General features: G+C 39.6%; 1 protein-coding gene across 1 annotated transcript in view; it reads left to right on the top strand.

Annotated features, from left to right (window-relative positions):
* The window catches only part of LOC106905764 (uncharacterized), a 105,619-nt gene extending 87,191 nt beyond the window's left edge, over positions 1-18,428 (top strand). Inside the window, exons 15-23 of the mRNA XM_088005313.1 lie at positions 561-1,943; positions 4,516-4,566; positions 6,463-6,822; positions 7,197-7,307; positions 12,345-12,404; positions 13,460-13,555; positions 14,368-14,448; positions 14,545-14,658; positions 15,443-18,428. Of these exons, the coding sequence (XP_087861439.1) occupies positions 561-1,943; positions 4,516-4,566; positions 6,463-6,822; positions 7,197-7,307; positions 12,345-12,404; positions 13,460-13,555; positions 14,368-14,448; positions 14,545-14,658; positions 15,443-15,448 (2,262 nt within the window). The 3' untranslated portion in view covers positions 15,449-18,428. The remainder of the gene's footprint in view (positions 1-560; positions 1,944-4,515; positions 4,567-6,462; positions 6,823-7,196; positions 7,308-12,344; positions 12,405-13,459; positions 13,556-14,367; positions 14,449-14,544; positions 14,659-15,442) is intronic.
* Positions 18,429-19,458: the final 1,030 nt, after the last annotated feature.

The raw sequence follows: 19,458 nt of genomic DNA, 5'->3' as shown, positions 1-19,458 counted from the left end.
TGTGAGAGCAAGAATTTAGGCCACCCTGAATGGTTGCCACTGAGGATTCAAGGATTTCTCAAACATGCATTAAAGAATCAAGGCAACACTCCAGGTATGTTTTAGATGGTATGTCATTATGACACAATATTAAGATCGTGTCAAAAATGTCAATTTTACAATACCTTAAACACTTTAGCTGGGCCAAAGCCTCGTTCATCATGTAATTATTTAATGATTCTGTAATTATGCAAAGGGAGTCCCAACCAATTATTTAGTGCATATGCGATACAGGACATGGATGTAAATTTCATACATCATATTGTGATTGTCTGAGAAGCTGGATTTTGACTTTTCATTTGCTGTAAGCCATAATTATAAAATATATACAATTTACCTACTGAACTGAATTTCTTTTGGATGACATTCTAGTTCAGTAGGAGGCATCTACTGAAATGTTTTGTCCATAAGCTGCATGCTTTACACCCATTTATGAGATGGAGACCATTTTGTAGATTTTATTGTTTGCTAGCAGTTGTACCCAGAATGTCTAACTGTGCTTAATCTATACCAACATGTAGGGCTCTGAGGAGTGGGTATTGATTGAAAAACAGCAACCTTATCAACCAGACCATGACTGGAGGGCAGAAGAAAAGAATAAATCTCACATATCCGATTCCTCGTGGGACAAAAAGGAGCTGGAAAAGGAGATAGACATTACCAAAATGATACATAAAGAGGAAGAAGGGTATAACAGAAAAGAAGTGAAAAGCCATATTGACGAATTTCCCTCAGCAAGAACACCCAGAGAGGCAGCTGTATGCTCTGAGACTTGGCCTTCTGCGATTCAATTACCTGAGAATGTAGACTGGTTACAAGACAAATCTCAAAGTAAACTCTCTCAAGCCTCAGGCCCCGAGGCAAACAGTGATGCGGCTCCAGGCTCGCGCCAGATAAAGGAAAAGATGGGCTCTAAACTGAGGAAAAAAGGCCGACCCCAGAGCCTGAATGTGGGAATCCCCGCAGAGCTCAACAGGAAGTCTGGGAGCGATTCCTCCGGAGAGGAAAACGAAGACTCTGACTCGGACAACACGTCAGAAAAGACATCTAAAAGAGGAGATCAGGGCAATGCCTCCCCAGTAATCATGAGGAAAGACAATCAGGAACTAGCAAAGGATCAATTTGTTGGTGTATGCAAAGACAACAGGAAAGAGGAATTTGGAGAGGGCAAAGAGGTTTCCAGTCAGGTGAAGCGAAAGGTCAACCAGATGGGAATGGCAACCATTGATTTAGGCATGTTAAATGGACCAGGGAAAATAGAAGATGATAGTTCTTTACCTAGTGGCAAAGTAGAACATGTGGTGAAGGTACGAGGAAAGGGCCTCATCGACAACAAAGAGCTAGCGGAGGTAAAACTTCGACAAGTCCGAACGCACGAAAGAAAGGTCAGCAGCTCTGGTGGTGAGGACGTTGAAGGTTTCTTGGGTGACAGAAGTCAGAGGATCTCTCTCCACCGGCTGTCAGGCAGCAGCTACCAGTCAGAGATCACCAGGATTGTCCCCCTGAAGCCAGAGCGCTCAAAGAGTGTCGCATGTAAGGACGAAAGGGACCAACTGGGGCAGGAAGAGTTCACGCGACTTGTCAAAAGAGAATATCGCTGGTCGGTCGGTTCTCCGGAGGGATCCTCTGACCTCCACTGGACTGACATCGCTAGCTTCCACCCAGCCTTCCCCGGAGACCTGGAGGGTTTTGCCAAAACAGAAAATCTTGACGAAGGCTTTCAGGCCAGTAGAGGCTCTATGGAGAACCAGCAGTTTAGTTTAAAGGGTTCAGCACTTCCAAAAATGGCTCCACCAGCTCCGCCAGTGAAAACGCAGAAAGCCAAGGAATCCGGACTAATTCTGAGGAATAGCAGAAATGCCGGCAGGGAGCAGAGCCTGGATGCAGCCAAGAAGAGACACTCGGTAACTCTGCTTGGCATCTACTATTCATTGGAAATAGAGCATGAGCTTCAGACGAACTTGCACACCATGTATTTACTTCAACAGTTTGTTATCTGACACACTCATCCATCTTACCTGTTTGTGACTGTTGAAGGAGCATGCACTAAGGGCTAGCTGAAGGTTAGCCGGAATGTTTGGACAATGTCCTACATAGCTACCCAGTTTGTTCTATTCCATTTCTCTTGACATGCACCACACTGTGCAGCATGTCTGCCATATTTGCACTGACTGTGAAGGTTTGGAAAGACAAAAGACATATATATATTTGTCTTTTAAAACTTAACAACCTTGAGTTTTACTTAACTCTGCAGTCTTAGTGCGATGCTTGGGAGGGTGACCCTTCAGACCAGTTCCTGAAATAACACACACAAAAGTCTTGTCGAAGCACACGTGGCTGTGCTTTTACATTTTACATTGTCCCGGTTGAGACAGGGACAGAGTAAAAAGCTAGCTGGATCCAAATGACCCTTAAGACCACGGGAGGGTTGACAATCTCTGATACCTGTTATGTCTTCTTCAAACAAAAAAGGCAAAATGATCAAATACAAATTTAATTAAATTTAATAAACTGCGCATTTGAGAACTACCTGCTGGTGCTGGTAGAACAAACTATGCGTTTTTCGGGGGGTAAGCTATTATTTTAAAAAATCAGAAAGAAGCTTAGCATAGCATGCTTGGAAAGTGATTGAAATTCTTTATGATTAAACTTTCCAGACTAATGTCAATCTGAACTTGAACTTTTAGAATCTGCAGATAAAAAAAGAAAAAAATGTATGAAAATCAGCAATGTTGCACATTTTGGGCAATTATTTCCTTCAAATTCACCTGAATGGAAAAACAAGTAGTGATAGAAACATGCGGATGCCTCTGACTGTGAAACCTCAGTAGGCAGTGAGTAGCCAAACAAAGCAGTTCAGTGCCTGACTAAGTCAGATTTCCTGCTTTTCAATCCACTGCTGCTACGTCATCGAGAGTTTGCACACAGTTGGCTCTGGAATGAATTTTGAAAAGAATAGACATGACACCTTTCATCTTTTTCCACCTTTTCATCCAAGTTGAGCTCTTGCGTAATGGATTAAACAGGGATGAAATGAGGTGTTGCTCAGCTCTTGGTGTAGCGATCATATCAAGATCTGATTGAACTCAGGGAGTGTGGGAAAAAAGAGGCAGCTCCATCTAAACATATAGGTCAGGCCATTCTCACAGATTTCAAAATACGTTCAGCAACACTTTTTTAGACTTTTGTCCAATTTTCTGCTGACTCTCTGATGTGCAAAGCTTTGCAACCAACTGGATCCCATGGAAAAAAATGACACTGGTTGATTGTTGCTGACACTTAGGCTTGCTGGTGCTGGTAGAACAAACTATGCGTTGTAGAAGTTTGTGTAGGAGAAAAAAGAATCTCACATATTCCCAGTTTTTGCAGGTGTGTCCAAAGTGTGCCCCAGGGACCAGCTGTGGCCATGTGAAGGATTTTGTCTGGCCTCTGATCGCAATTCAAGAGACAGATTAACTTTTTTTTATTATTTTTGTTTTATTTCCCATGTTTACAGTTAAATACTTATGATGTATTAAATACAACCCCAATCATTTCATGTCCACAACAATTAAAGTAGATGTAAAAAGAACTGACTCATTACGTTTTTCACAAAATTATACCTATCTTAGGGAAAAGCCTCACTAAAAATTGGAAATTATATGTATGGTAATATTACATCACTTTTGTTTAGGCTCAATTTTGTTTAGGATTTCTATATTCTTTTTCTTTTAAAATGTACCAATATTTTGTTCATTGAAATCATGCATGTTTTGTGTATTTTGTGTTGACAAATAAAAATTAACAAGATTTTTTTTCTTTTGATCCCCCGTGCCATTAATTTTTCAATTTGAACATCTGAATAAAATCACAGTCTTAGTATAGTAAAATTGTGTACTTTTACTATGCCTCCAATATGGTGGCACTCAGTTTGATGACATCACCTGTAAACTCTCTGGTAGCCATTTCAGGTTGGCTAGCTAGCCATGCGTCATTCTGTGAGCCACTAACAATCAACCTGTTGTGTCACTTGGCCATATGATTATGTTGGTTGCTGCCCTGTCTTTACGTTACTACTATTACACAGACAGCACATCTAAACTGTATTATTTTCTTCTGACTCTGCTAATTATAGCTACTTGCTTAGATCATGTTTGTGTTTTATCAGATTCACCTCTTAACTGTTCTCCAGACTGAATGCTGTGTGCTTTGGTAGTGGGAAGTTGTCCTTGAAATTTGTGCCTAGATTCATATGTAGCAGACTTGGATCTGGCTGAATTTCAGACCTAAACTTAGGCTTATGAGAAACAGAAGATTTATCAGTGTTTGACGAAAGTGTTGAACAATTTCTTTCAATTTAAGAGTTCAGAGTTTAGGTTTACTCTCCACGTAGCCTATGTGATGCTTGGATTTTTGTGTCTGCTTGGCTGTCAGTCCTGTTCAGCTGTACTAATCTTCCATTGCTCCCTTTGCTCTTTCCTTTGCTTCCCCCTGCAGGAGCCCGTCTCTACTCCGGCCATATATGAAGAGCCATTTGGTGACCTGAAGGTTATTCTTTTACAAACCCAAGTTTGAATGCTCACCCATCATCTCTTTCCCTCTGCATCTCTTTTAGCTCACAAACACTTCCAAACCCGCAATGGAAACTGTTTCCTGTCAAAAAATGTCAGTACTTTTAAAAGCTGTAAGAAACAGTCCTTGTTTTCACAGGCAACATTATGATAAATTAATGTGCGAATCCCTTGTGATTTGTTGCCTCTAAAATGATGTAGTTTATAAAGCTATTTCATTGTGTTTTTTAATCTCCATTTTGAAATGAAACTAGCTAGCTACCTAGCAGAACACTCAAAGTTAGCTATTCTCAGTACCTGTATGACGCGTAAAAATTAACTCAAGTTGCTGTAAGACACAATTTAAAAGGAAATAGTAACTATTTAAAGCTTTCTATGACATTGCAAGACAAGACAAAACTGTGGTTAATTTTGGATGTGACAGAATGAGAAAAAGCAAAACTTTAGCAGATAACAGGAAGGATGAATGCATTTTAAGTTTTATTCTTTTGAGATTTTAGCCATATTTCCATCCAAAATGATGGAAATATTGACAGAATTTCAATAATCTTAGAGAAGAGGTAATAATCTCATAAGAACAGAGTGCTGTTTTAGTAATGCTAGCCATGCTAATCACCAGTGCTAGATGCTAAAGCTACTTTACAATCTCCTCTCCATAATCAATTTCACTCATTGTGCAATTTCCCTTTTGCTCCTGATATAAATAATTACTCACTAGTCACATGAAAAGGTTGAAATGTTTGCATTTCAGTTTTTGTGATAGAATTCTTTAACAGAAATTGTTTTAGACTAAAGGCAGCATTAACAGGTCAAAGCTTCACAATTGTTGGAGATTGGATATGGAGCACAGAAATTCTGACTGGTAATATAAGTTATAACTTAGTTGACTTATGTTAATATTGATAGTGTTGTACCATGTTTGTCCTCTAAAGTTGCTACTCAGCTTCCCAGAAGCTCAGCAGATCAGCACGCTGTCCGCTCTGAACACATGCTGAGCTGCTGCATCATCTAACCAGCCTAATGCGCTACTATCATTCATTTCCATCATGACTTCATACTGTGAGCAATTGGCTGCATTTTATCTCCATATTTAGAGCTAAGAGTGCCAGCATGGAACCTAAGGCACAATGTTCCTGTTATATAATGTTTATTTCCCCTTTCCAGTTAGTTTTTTCTTTTATTTACATTAGTAAACTGCAAAAGAATGCTTCAAAAAATGTATGTGTATATCTTCCTGTTTATCTCGGTAGCCTGTTTATTGTCCAGCCTGGTCATTGCCTTCCTGTGCTATTCCACTCGATTTAAATCTTGCTTCACAGCTTTCTCCCGTTCACTTGAATTCCTCTTGTTGGATTTCTACCAGATTGGTTGTCGTTTTCTACACTGTTTTAGAATTGTAGTCTGCTTGTGGTTCTTACCTATGAAAGCAGAGGAAGTGAAGGAAGCCGTTCAGTCTGTGTTGGCCACGCTTCTAAATATTGAATTAGCATTAACAGCCACCTCATTTGGATCAGCACTTCTCTCTTCACAGTGGAGGATGGTTGTTCTTTTTACCATGCTAATAAAGAAATTATTATCATAATTTCTTTATTAATTTCTTTGGAACCAGTCTGATGTCCCGTGTCACCTCACAGGCTTCGTAGATTTCAAATCAAGTGGATCCTCCCCCAGCCCCATCTTCTTATCTGATCCTTCATTCCACATATTTTTCATTTGGTCTTTTTTCATTGCATACCCTCTGTTTTCGGACTCTTCATCAAATGCATCATCCAGCCCCTGTGCAACTACAGGGTTACACTCCCCACCATGTCCATCAACCACAACGAAGTCATGTAATAACACAGAGGCGATCCTTTGTCTGTGCTCACACCAGAAAGAGTCCGGGGAGAGGAGGCCTCAGCCAGGCCTCGCCTCGGAGGAGGAGCAGGAGCGGGACACGGTGGCCTCTATGAGGGACACCCAGCTGGGCATCGAGCGAAAATGCTCCAGCATGACGGTCAGCTCCACGTCCAGCCTAGAGGCAGAGGTGGACTTCACTGTCATCACAGACCTCCATTCTGGGACGGAGGACTTTTCCAAGGGTGGGTCCGAGTTCGGGGAGCGGGAGCAGCAGCCGGAGGTCGGACGGGAGGACTTTGAGGAGACCTCCAGGTTCTACTCGGCCCGCTTAATGGGCTCCAGGGATAAGTTCCCGATGGAGGAGAGGCTTCCTGAGGAGGGCATCCATCATGAGGTAGACAGACGAGCGGCACCGGCCCTCATCCTCATCATCACATTCTGGATTCATCCTGCCTTGCTGGAAATGCTGCCATTCTGATTCTTATGTTTTATTTATTAGCATTTTCTGTTTTTGACTATTTCATTATGTTCCATTTTTCCCGGTTTGATTCAAAGCCTCGTTTCTTCTCTTTTTTGTTCAATTCAACATTCCACTGAATCTTTACATCATCATTTGCTGTTATTTTTTGCATGAAGCACCTAATAAAAAATTGTTTTACAGTTTGTACCTTCAAAGTGTTTTTTTTTTTTTTTTTTTTTTTTTTTTAATAGCTATGGGAAACAACTGGCTGCAGTCGGTAGTAAGTTTACTGTGTGTTCGTTCCACAGCCTCCAGTGGCCAGGAAAGATGCCAGTGCTGTGAGTGTGGCCCACAAGCTGAAGCGGACCGACACCAACGGAGCCGAGGTTCACCAAAACATCACAGATGTTTCACCACAAGTACGCAAACGTATTCACATGCCCTTGAACTTTTTCACATTCTGTCCTACTACAACCACTATTTAGATTTTATATAATAAAATATATATAAATGAGGGATTAACCATGTACTACAGTGCTTCTCACTTCCGGTCCTCAGGCCCCCTTCCCTGCATGTTTTAGGTGTTTCCCCACTGCCACACACTTGGATTGAATCTATGGGAGATTAACAAGCTTCTGCAGCACTTAATGCCTACAGAAGAGGTAATACAATCATTTAGATCAGCTGTTGTGAAATACAGGCACATCTAAAGCATGCAGAGCAGGAGGGCCTGAGGACCGGAATTGAGAAGCGCTGATGTAGTCCCTCATGGTTAGGATAATGCTGTGTTTACTGTTCAGAAAACGGTTGTAGTTTTGAGTTTCTGAACATACAGTGATGTGAGAAAGCGCCACCCTTCAAGTTTTCCTATTCTTTTTGCATGTTTGTCTCACTTCAGTGTTTCAGAACATTGTACTCTGGTTGTCACTAAAACTATGTCAAGAAACTTAATTATTCCCCCCACCCCAAAAAGAAATCAATAAAATAAGAAGAATGGTGGAAAGATCTAAACACTACAGAGGTCCCTAATGGACATGGAGAAAAAGTTTTATTTTGCGTTACCTCACAATACGTTTTCAATACTTTGCAATGTCTATTTTGTATACAGTCACAAATGTCAATTTAAAATTTCAAACATATACACATTTAAAGAGCCTCAGTGAAAACGTGTTTATATATTCTTAACTCTTTGATGCAAAAACAGATTGAAAATCGATTTATTCACTGCGTGTTTATGTCAGTGTAGTGTTGAGATGGAACTGCACATGAAAACGTTCCTTTATTATTGTCTTTTTGTATTGGTCTGAATAGATATTCAGACCAATACAAAAAGACAATCAAAATGGTCAGATATGACTTTGAAAATAACTCACAAATAGTCCAAATAGAATGTGGATGTAGGTTTTCTTTCTTTCCTTACGGAAAATTTGTTTACATCTTAGAAGGGAGATGGAAAGCCCATGTTTGGACTGTTTTGCTTTTGTACATAGGTTTGTGGTGCATTTCTATCCAAAAGACAAATATATAAAACTTCAGATACCTCAAACGAGATATTAACATATATGGAAAAACCTCACACCTTATATAATAGCACAAAGTATGATGGCCAAATACTGAATTGAATACTCAAAAGACTGAGTATTCAATTATGTTGTATTAACTGATCAGTAGATTATTGCAAGAGAACACAAAACCTATCGAGAGGGAACGCAAAAGTATTGCGAGGTAAGGCAAAATATATATATTTTTTCCCCATGTTCCTTAGAGGGCTCTGTAAAACACAGACAAGATTTTCTTAAACTATTTATTATTAAGTACATATAAACAAGGTTGTAAAACTCACCTGCATTTTGCACTACATTATAAACTTTTACATCATGATTATTGGGGTGGGACCTATATATATTTAAATATGACATTAAACAGGTTGCCTGCAGGGGCGGATCTACTGGGGTGGCATGGGGTGGCAGTTTCCACCCCAAACGAGAGCCTTGCCACCCCTGTTGCCACCCCAGCTAGCGATAATGAATTCAATAAATAGTTATGGCAAATCGGACATTAAGCGCATGAAACTCTTTTTTCCGACAACATTGAATGCAACACAATGTAACCTGACACCCACTGCTAAATAGCGGGAAGTGCGAGAGAAGGACAGAGTGCCAGCAGCATTGATGGATAAATATTACTGGACTGGACATTACGTGATTTATCGTAAGTCACACATGCGCCATTGCTGTCCATTGAGTCAGGAATATCGGTGGTCTGGAAAATACTACAACCACGCAAAGAATCAGAACAACGGACGCAATGTTTAGCAGTTAATTCAACCATAGATAATGGTAATAAGGGCTTCAGATTTCACAGGTGAGGAAAACGTTTTAATTTAAAGAAAACATTGAACAAGTGAGCAGTGGGTCAGTTATACTAGCCTAACTGTTGCTGGCCTGGTATTAACTTTGATAACCTCTGCGCAGTTCGGTGTGTTTTGGTTCCGTTAGCACTAAAATAAGACAACCCGCCCACCAAGTCGTCAGTAGAACAGCTGTTTAAATCAGCTAATCAACCACCGCGGTGATCAGGCGAAAATGTATTAATAATCACAATCTGTTGTCAGACATAATGACAACATTATGTTGTCATTATGTCTGACAACATAATGTAACAGACTGGATGTTCTGTTTTAGTGTTTTTGCTACTTTTTTGTGTGGGAAATGTTATTTTTGGTGTTGATTCCCCTGATCGGTAATCTCTGCTCTATCTGCTCGTTGAGCTGTTGTTTGTCAGTTGCCATGGCAACGGGTCGTGTATAATACCAACATACAGAGCGAGAAAAGGCGGAATAGAGGTTGTTGGAGCTATTTTTTCTTTATTTCTTTATCCATTTGAATTTTGTTACTTTATTCTTAAATGTCTATTTTTTGTATTATTTACAGAGTTTATTTGTAGGTTGATAATTGTTGACTTCATTTATTTTTTGTTTGATTATTTTTCTTATGTATTTTCTAAATTTAGACAGGAAGTAATGCGGGTCAGTCCACTTTCTATAGGTGTAGGGGCCTGGTGACGGACCAGCAGGCATTTGGGTTTGGGGCCGATGGTTTTTACCAGAACAAGAGAGGTAGCATGAGAACAAATGAAAGTTTGAACTCTGTAATTGTTTGGTGAAAGAGGAAAATAAATCACCAAGAACAATCAATAAGTTTGGACATTGAACCTTCTTTTGCCTGTGTCTAGAAACATGACCCCAGTGCCTCAGTAGTGGCTTGGTGGAACTTTTATTGGATGTTTGGCTTGGCAAACAATCAGAAGTGGTTCTGTCTAGTTTGGTTCTTCACCTGTTTATCAGCTTTATTGTACCTTTATTGTGGCGCACTACAGCCGCTGCAATTCCTAAAAACAAGTGACAAAAACTGATCTAATCCCCTGTGTTCGCAAACCGTGGTGATATTTATAACAGTCGTCAAACTACGGCTCCTACAGCATATTTAAAATAAAACGATTGACCAATATAAATAGAAATTCGCCCCTTCTTGCATCTTGACAGAACTAACAGAAACTAAACTGTTTATAGATTTGCATCATGGAGAATTGATCAAACATCAGTTTTATAATCTTTATTTTAAGTCGTATTTAATAGGTATATCTAATAACAAATGATGGCGCTACTAATATTTTCGTGACAGATTTCTCCTTGTCCTGTATTGGGATAAAATGGTTTTCTGAATTACATAGCGACCAATAGGCGCCGTCTAGTCCAGTAATGCATATCAATTAGCAGGAGTATGAAAGACGTAAAAATAATTAACTATACTAACTGTGCTACATGAAGCTCATTTTGAAACAATGCAAGTTAAAAACAATATATATATATATATATATATATATATATATATATATATATATATATATATATATATATATACTGCCACCCCTAAAAAATCCCTGCCCCCCTCTTGCCACCCCATAAATATTTTCTAGATCCGTTACTGCATGGCCTGAAAGCACAATATTAATATAATAAAAAGTGAGAAATTATGCTTTAATAATTTAAAGTTGATTTGCACAGTGTTACTTTTCTAATGATAAATTCATGAATGACATTTTATAAATTAAATCTTAAATATTAGGCTTTAGAGAGGATTAAAGCTGCTGAGGTCAATTCGCATCATCGGCTCCAGTAGTCAGAAACCAATCAGGCGAACACTGCTGCGTGACGTGCGTTTGGTGGAAGCCTGGGACTTTGACTATAGAAAGAATCTCTTTTTTTTTTTTCTTCCTCTTCCAGGGAGCTCAGTGACACGGCAGCCATGTTCCCAAAAAAATGGGGAGCGTAATAGAATCATTAAGGCATGATTAAAGTATTGACAGTATATTAATGAGAGGGATGAAAGCAGCTGCGACTGCCATTCATCTCCGGAAGCAGAGCAGTGAGCGCGGACCGGCTGTCCCGCAGGTGCCTTATTAAAATGTAATCAGGGCCAGGCTCTTTAGCCATTCAAGCTAATGGTGTGGATGTGCTCAGGAGATGATGGAGAGAGGGGCCCTTTGAAGAGCCGCATCAGTGCTGAGTCATTGCTTTAAGGTTGTCGGAGTAAGCTGAGTGCTCTGCGCGCGCGCGCCTCTGCACAGTAAATGGAGGATGAGATAATCTATAGGCAGATAAAGATCTACAGTAACGTCAGTTGGCCAGCAGAGGGAGATATTTCACAAAGATTAGTTTGTGGACGTTACAACAGCCTGTGTAGATCACAGTAAAACATCACATATTTTTACTTTTATAACATACAACGAGGTAGAAAAGTATGACTTCATTTTAGGTAAAGTTTTATAATATCAGCACAAGCATTTTCACTTTCTCTAGATACATAACAAATAGAAAAACATGGAAAAAACAAAAAGTGAGTAAATTGCCATGACAAAGTTTTCAGTCATATCAATCATTCTGTGTTTTAATTCCATTTTATGTTATTAATTAGTTCAAGATTTAACAGTTCAACAGCTTAATACCACAACAACATCATTATTATTAATATATTATTTACATTTGGTTGTTTTATCTTAAATTTCCATCTTAGATCATATCTCCCACGTTTTTAACTTAAACAGACTTAATATTTTTAGGGAGCATATTATTTATGGCTTCATATTTCATTTGTACTGTCTTAAATTTTACTACTTCATCAAACTGCAATACTCCCCATCGGCTAAACAAAGCATTATTACATAATTTAAATAAGTCATAGAAATACACAAAAACTCTAATTCATTTACAATCTGATGTTGACCAGATTATTTATTTATTTACTTATTTACTTATTTATTTATTTATTTTTGCACAATCAGTGCTGGTCTTTGTGGAGAACAAACAAGTCCTTCAGTGTTGTTGTTTTTGCATGGAGCAGTCATGGTGCTGGTAAAAAGCCTTCATCAGAACCATTTCTTTCTCTCCCTTTCAGAGCCCTGCAGCTGTCAGCTCCCAGGAAACTCCTGCTGCTCCCAAAGAAAATGGCTCCCCTGTAAGTGTCTTTGTAGAGGACATCCATCACACTGACAGTAATTTATGTGTCTGTGCGCTGCCTCTGCTGTAGTCTTGACCTTTATTGGAGCGAGTGTCCAAATGAATCGCCTCATGCGAGCTACACAATTGTTACTTACTGTCACCATAATGACTCTGGTCATGAATTTCAACAAATAAATGCTTGAATGACTTTGAGCCAACACATTGTTCTGTTTTTGAGCAATCGCTTGTCTTTACCTTCAATTACTAATGCCATTTCTTGAAACTGTCACTTTTAACAAAAAGGGTATCCACATACATTTAAGAATATGTAAAACATGAAGACCAAACATCCAGATGGACGATTTAAAGGCTTGGGTTTGACTTTGGTGTTGTAGGATCAAAAAGTGAGGATATTTGGACATGAGAGTGGAACTGGAGAAAAAAAATATCTAAATAATATCTTAGAGGCCTAAACTATTTAGACCTGGTGATACAAACTATCTGACTTTGAACTACGCTGAACTCTAGTGAGAGTTAGCAAAATCACTTAAGCGCTAAAAGAAAAATTATTCCAGCACTGCTAAAGCTTCAGCAACTGATTTGGAATTCCCCATCAATGGATGAATCCAGCACATACAGGTATTAACCCTGTATGTGCTGGATTAATACCATCACACTGTTAGCCATATCCACAGTTCGGTTTCAGTGTGAAAGCTAGCATGTGAATGAGCTTTCTAAAAAGTTATTTTTTCTCCTTCTTTTCTGGCTGTTCTGTCACAATTTTAGCACAATCTGAATCACATGCCCACATTTTTGTGTAAATTTCATGAAGAAGGATCTCAGAAGTTCTAGCATTCGAACCTCTTAGAACCTTCAGTGGTTCTTGGAGGAGCGCCCCCACAGGTGAGGAGGGGAACAGGCTTCTTAAAGGGTTTATTCTGTTTGACAGTGTAGTGTGAAAGTGAACCACATCAGCTGATTATGTAACAGATGTTATCACTTTGGCTAGCAGATGTTGTGCATGACCATTGAATATGTGGGTCTGATTGCTCTGTAATTACTGTGCTGCAGGTAAAAGCCACTTCGCAAGGGAGGGAGTCTGTTGTGTCCCCTCTGACCATCACGGCTGAAGGCATTACGTCAGCAACCACGACACAAGTTACCAAGGTAACATTGTGTTTGTTTCCTCGGTTACAGTTCAATTACTGAACCTTTATCACAGTGAAACAGTTCTTGTCTGAAATAAAATGGTAATCTGTTTCATAGATACAGGATACAGTTGTTGTTGCTTCAAGCCGCTATTCATAATTACATAATTTCCTCCGTTTGTAATTTTGCTCGAAGAGTAAACAATGAGGATTTGTTTTGATGTGATAAAGATAATGATGTGTTGAAATATTTAAAACACCACCAAATAGACTGAATTCAACATTTTGAACTTTGTCACGTCACATCCACGTTTCAGGAAATAATGACACACCAAAGTAGTGCGGTGTACAAAATAAAAGAAAGAAAATGGTGGAGGGATTTCAAAGATTTCTTACAAATAAAAATGTGAAACGAGAGGTGTTCATTCAAATAAATGTATAAAATCTCTACTGGCATGATGCTGCCACCACCATGTTGGCAGCATCATAGTGGTGATGCTGCCAACATCACCACCAGTAGTAACCGGTAGTAACCAGATGTTACTACTGGCAGAAATAACAAAGAACAAGAACAAGCGAGGATGATGGCTTCACTTGTTATTTAATCTTAACACCACAATTGTGAAATAGTTTTTTTTTTTACATCAGGGGAATATGATTAAAGTTTTACGCACATTTGTAATGGAAACACAGCTAGTTGTTAAAAACTCACCAGTAAAATACATTCCAGTTTGTGGCTGTAATGTGACAAAATTTGGAAAAGCCTAAGTTGGTTGAATACTTTTCATTAAGTGTGATGTTGCCTGACCCTGGTGGTTCTGTGCACTTCAGACTGTGAAAGGAGGCTACTCAGAGACCAGAATCGAAAAGAGGATCATAATCACAGGAGACGACGATGTGGACCAGCACCAGGTGAGAGACAGAGTCCTGGAGACATCTGCTCTTTGTGTCTGAAAGCTGACCTGTGTCGGGATGCTGACCTGTGTACTGGGGTTTCTCTGGCTCCAGGCGCTCGCCATGGCGATCCAGGAGGCCAAGCAGCAGCATCCCGACATGCTGGTGACAAAAGCAGTGGTCATCAGGGAAACAGAGTCTCCCACAGAGGAGCAGCGGAGAGCAGAGGTAGGCCATCTTTACCTCTTCTGTACTGTTGTGTAAATATTCCATCCATCTTTTTTCCCATTGTTACAGCTAAAGGGGCAGTTTTATGTAAATTCAACTTTTTATAACGTTATTCCCTTATCAAAAACATACCTGCAGTGTTTCCTTGATTCTTTTATGCATGTTTGAGAAATCCTTTAATCTACTTTTATTTATTTATTTATTTATTTATTTATTTCGAACATGATAGCAGTATAAAATAACACATGAACAAGGATTGCAAAAGAAGACATTTTTTGTACCACAATAATCCTAACATGCTCAAAGGAGTAGGAAGACGTAAGAAACTTATGACAATCCCTCCCTCTTGCTCTCTGTAATGTTGTTGCAGAGAACATGCTAGTTAACATTTCCACCGAAGACAGTGGGTAAACAGTTTGCTGTAACAGTAAGTTGTTTCTCTGTCCTTAGCACATTGAGATTGATCGACAGCGCTAAGATGTGCCATCTGGCTCTGATTGGTTGATTTTGGTTGGGAGCGGTGCATAGCTCAGGCAGGAGATCGATCTTTTCATAACAAACATGGTGACAGTTTGAACAAATAGAGAAGGAAACATTTTTGTAAAATATATGTGCAGCTGAAGGTAACGGAGTTACTTGATAGTGCTTTATGATGACACTATGTGCCTGGATAATACATAATGCTGCCCCTTTAAGGAAGTTAGAATGAATCACAGAAAACATCAAACACTGTCCAGAACCTTCTACAAAGGTTTTCAGGTTCTTCATTTTTGTCTCTCTGCAGTCCTGATCCCAGGACATGATGGCCTCTGAGATGGGGGTGGGGGGCAGGAGAGGATCCTCCAGCAGAGAGTCTCCTGCCCCACCAAGCAGCATGCCACCACCCTTCTGCCCCCCCCGCCCTGTGACACAAAGACACCTGAACAAACTGCCTTCCATGAAGCAGCAGATCTCCTCTCCTGTCCCTTTAGACTAAACCAACTGTGACCCGGCCTGGACACCTCCCACTCACTCCCGACCCCCTCCAGGACCATTCAAGCCGCCTAGCTCCTTCGAGAATGGGAAACCATCTACAGTTTGGAAGATTCAGCACCGAATCGGACACCCCCACCACCTCAGAAATGGAACTGCTTCCTGTTTGAACGACTGCCGTCACTTCCTCCTCCTCGCTTCGGGTTCAATAAACTGCTGTCTTATTAGCTTTTTACATTTTTACCTATAGAGGATCTAATTTATGTTCTGTGTTTGCCTGTTTATGAATTATATCAGATGATTATAATCTGCATGATTCAAATAATAATAGCAGAGGGAATGAGAGCACATATTAAAGCCCTGCAGAGACGCGGCCCATAGAAACGCTGACGGTTGGTTGAGCTGCTGGATCTGGTCCAGCCTCCAGGAACCAAACATCCTCATCCCAACATGACTGTTTAGCTTTAGGTGACGGCAACAAAGGCAGCGCTGCTCACCGTTTTAGGATTTGTAGAGGAATTTTTAATATAAATATTACGTGTTCTAAGTTTTACAAATTTGATGGTATATTTTTACTTTTTACTTACTTGACTTTGGTTTAACCTGAACTTCTTGTATTTTTTGAATATTGCAGTGATCTTTTTTGTTCTCTTTGTCTTGATGCTGATACACTGGAAGTTAGCGCATCTTAAAGAGACGTCGCTAGGCATGGGCCGGTTATGGCCATCAAACTACAAAAGGTTTTAAAACTTTACAGTTTGAAAAAAAATAAAACAGTGAAATTTTCCACCGTTATGATTTAACAGAGTATACTTTTCAAAATACTTTTCATTTCAGCCTCCTGGCGCACACTTACAGAAATGACCAGTTTGGAAACTAATGCAGAACAATTAATCACTTTTATAAATCTAATTTTGTTTTTTACAAAATAATTTAGTTGAGAAATACTTTACTACTTTAAACTTTTCCCACGCTGCCGTCATATTCAAGGTTGTCAGGCCATGAAAGTCCCATACTCCTGTCTCACCAAGAAAGCTGTCCTTAGTTGTTCTTGAGATTTTGCAGTCCATATAGCTCCAGCACTAACTGTAAGCATATTTTATTGAACTGCAGCTCAAAGAAGCCTCTTCCTGCAGGTTATGCACAATTTGGAGGTGTGTGCTACTAATTGCCAGCTGAGATCCCTTAATGTTTGTCCATATTTATTTCTTAGATTTCATGGCTCAAAACAAACATTAATTAAAAGCCTCGTGTCTGTCCAGTATGAAGTATGTTTTGTTTATATGAAATGCAACCCCAAAAAAGCCTTTTCCTCCACGTTATCTGCAATTTTGAGGTGTGTGTGCTACTTCAACCCCTTGAAATATGTCTAAATTTTGTCCACATTTATTTAAGTTCTCTGATTTTTTTTTTTGAGACAAAACTAGTATTAATTGAAAGTCTTGTGTCTGTCCAGTACGCAGTATGTTCTGGTTATATCCTACGATAAATATGTTACTCTTTAACGGATTCCCTACCATGTTTATTCTGCTAACTTTGTACATGATGAATAGCTGACGCAATTCCAAGTCCTGGTAGGAGAATATTAATCAGTATGTTAAATAACAGTAGCGACTGTGATGGATCATATTATTTAAACACTCCCTGAAAAGTTGAAAAGCACCAGATTATCGCTGATGTTCTCTGCTTTCTGTTGGATTAACTCTCCAGTTATGCTGTGACTTTGGACTTTTGCTTGAAAGGAGCTGTTCTCCCCAAAGATACAACACCATGCAAACGTATTCAACCCCCTAGAACTCTCTCACATTTGAACACATCTCCACAGTTCAGAGTGCTGTGGTCGTGATGTGGCAAAAAGGGTCAAACAGGAAAAGGTGAGCGCAAATAAAGATGCCCTGTCACACATATCCATATGTTCTGAGTGACCTTTAATTCTATGCATCACAAATCAGACATGAAAACCCCCTCGGAGGCGCCCCTACCCCTATTAACCCTCTAAGTCTGTGCCGTCAGCCAAGGCGGTGTGGCGAACAGCTTGTGAGGTTCCGCAATAAGCCGCCATCTTTCGCATCCTCTGTCCTCTGAAGGGAGAAAACTGTGAACCCTCACATGAACCGAAGCGTAACCAAAACCTAGTAATGAGAAACAGCTGTGGAGCGAGGAGCTTCCCCAACACGTGTGATCGTGTCATCGTCCCTACCTGAAACTGTTGACCTGCTGTAGGCGTGTCCATGGAAACGAGGTTCTAAACCTGCTGACTTTGTATATTCTATTTTACTGTTTTATTTTCTATCGGTCACATGACACTGGACTGTTGTGAGAGCACTTTGCTTCTGCAAACCGCTGCCGAGTTCAGTGAAGGCATTGAGAAGTCAAACTGACGAAGGTCCGGATTCTTTGTGTAAATGGAATGGATCAGAAAGTGATCATCTAATGGACAGAGGTGCAATAGAGATAAGAAGACAAAATGGGTGCCTTAAGTTTTGGAGTTGATTTTATGGGAGCACTCATCAGCTGAAAGCATCCGAGATGAAACAAAGCGAACCAGAAAGAACTACTGACTTTAGAAAGTGGACAAGAGGTGATTCAGAATTCAGCGTTTTGTTGAAACTGTGGCAGAACAGATCCTGGATCAGGAGGTTCACTCTCAGCGCTGCACCGTTCAGCCTCCACCTTCAGTTCTCCACTGTCGTTTGCTCTACATTCCCCTAGTGCTTGGTGGTGTGTATGTCCTGTGTTTGCATTCAGTTTCGACAGGAAACAAACCTGCATAAATAAATGTGTCACTATGATTCAAACTGTGTCTCGGCTTTTACAATGAGGGGATGTGAGTGTGTGTATGTGTGTGTGTGTGTGTGTATATATATATATATATATATAAATGTGTTTTCATTAAACATGCTGCTTTCTTATGAAATTTGTGACATTCGACGAGCAAAATTCCTTAATGTTCAAAATGGGCAAAAATGACTGCAGAGCAGCAGACCATATATTCCTAAGGTCTTGCTGCCATCTAGTGGCTTTTCTAGTGGCTTTTCATCTAGTAGCTGAACAAGCAAGGGATTAAAAGATTAAAATAGGAAAAAATATATATAACACACTTTAGTGGATTCTGTACAAAAAAATTATCAGGATTTAGGACACCCTTTCAATGAAAATAATTGTTGTATGTACTCATGTTTACTACATTAATTAGATGCAGCAAAGTTTGCTGCAACCACACAAGTAAGGTTTTTGCAGGAAAATGCAAAACTGGTACTTTGAAGACAAATACTTTCTGTTGTAGCATTATTATTATTTTTTTTTTTTTACTGTAAGAGGATTTCTGTGATAACTGGTCCAAGATAAAAATAGAGGGGTACTGACTGTATACTGTATAATTTCTCCATATTTGATCAAGTTTACATACATGTGTTGGTCTATCACATAAACTCCTAATAAAGCACATTGATTATTTTTCCAATGTGACAGAATGTGAAAACATGGCATGAATTAATTTCCGAGAAGAGATGAATAATGAATGACGTTGCTTTACATTTCTTGCAGGATGCAGAGCTAATGGAAGTCTGAGATGTCTGAACATCTCAGGCTAATTGGTCTGAATAGTTTAAAAGGTACGTCTTTCTCAATTCAGGTCCTCACGACCCCCTGCCCTGCATGTTTTAGATGTTTCCCTTCTGCCACACACATGGATTCAATATTTTGGTGATTAACGGGCCTCTGCAGTACTTGAAGGTCATGCAATCATTTGAATCAGCTGTTCTGGAGTAGAGGCACATCTAAAACATGCAGAGCAGGGGGGGCGTGAGGACTGGAACTGAGAAGCAC

Source organism: Poecilia mexicana, unplaced genomic scaffold, assembly GCF_051168715.1.
Source record: "Poecilia mexicana isolate PSO_F unplaced genomic scaffold, ASM5116871v1 scaffold_5, whole genome shotgun sequence".
Taxonomy (NCBI): Eukaryota; Metazoa; Chordata; class Actinopteri; order Cyprinodontiformes; family Poeciliidae; genus Poecilia; species Poecilia mexicana.
Note: the sequence above shows the minus strand (reverse complement) of the source record. Positions and strands in the feature narration are given on the sequence as shown.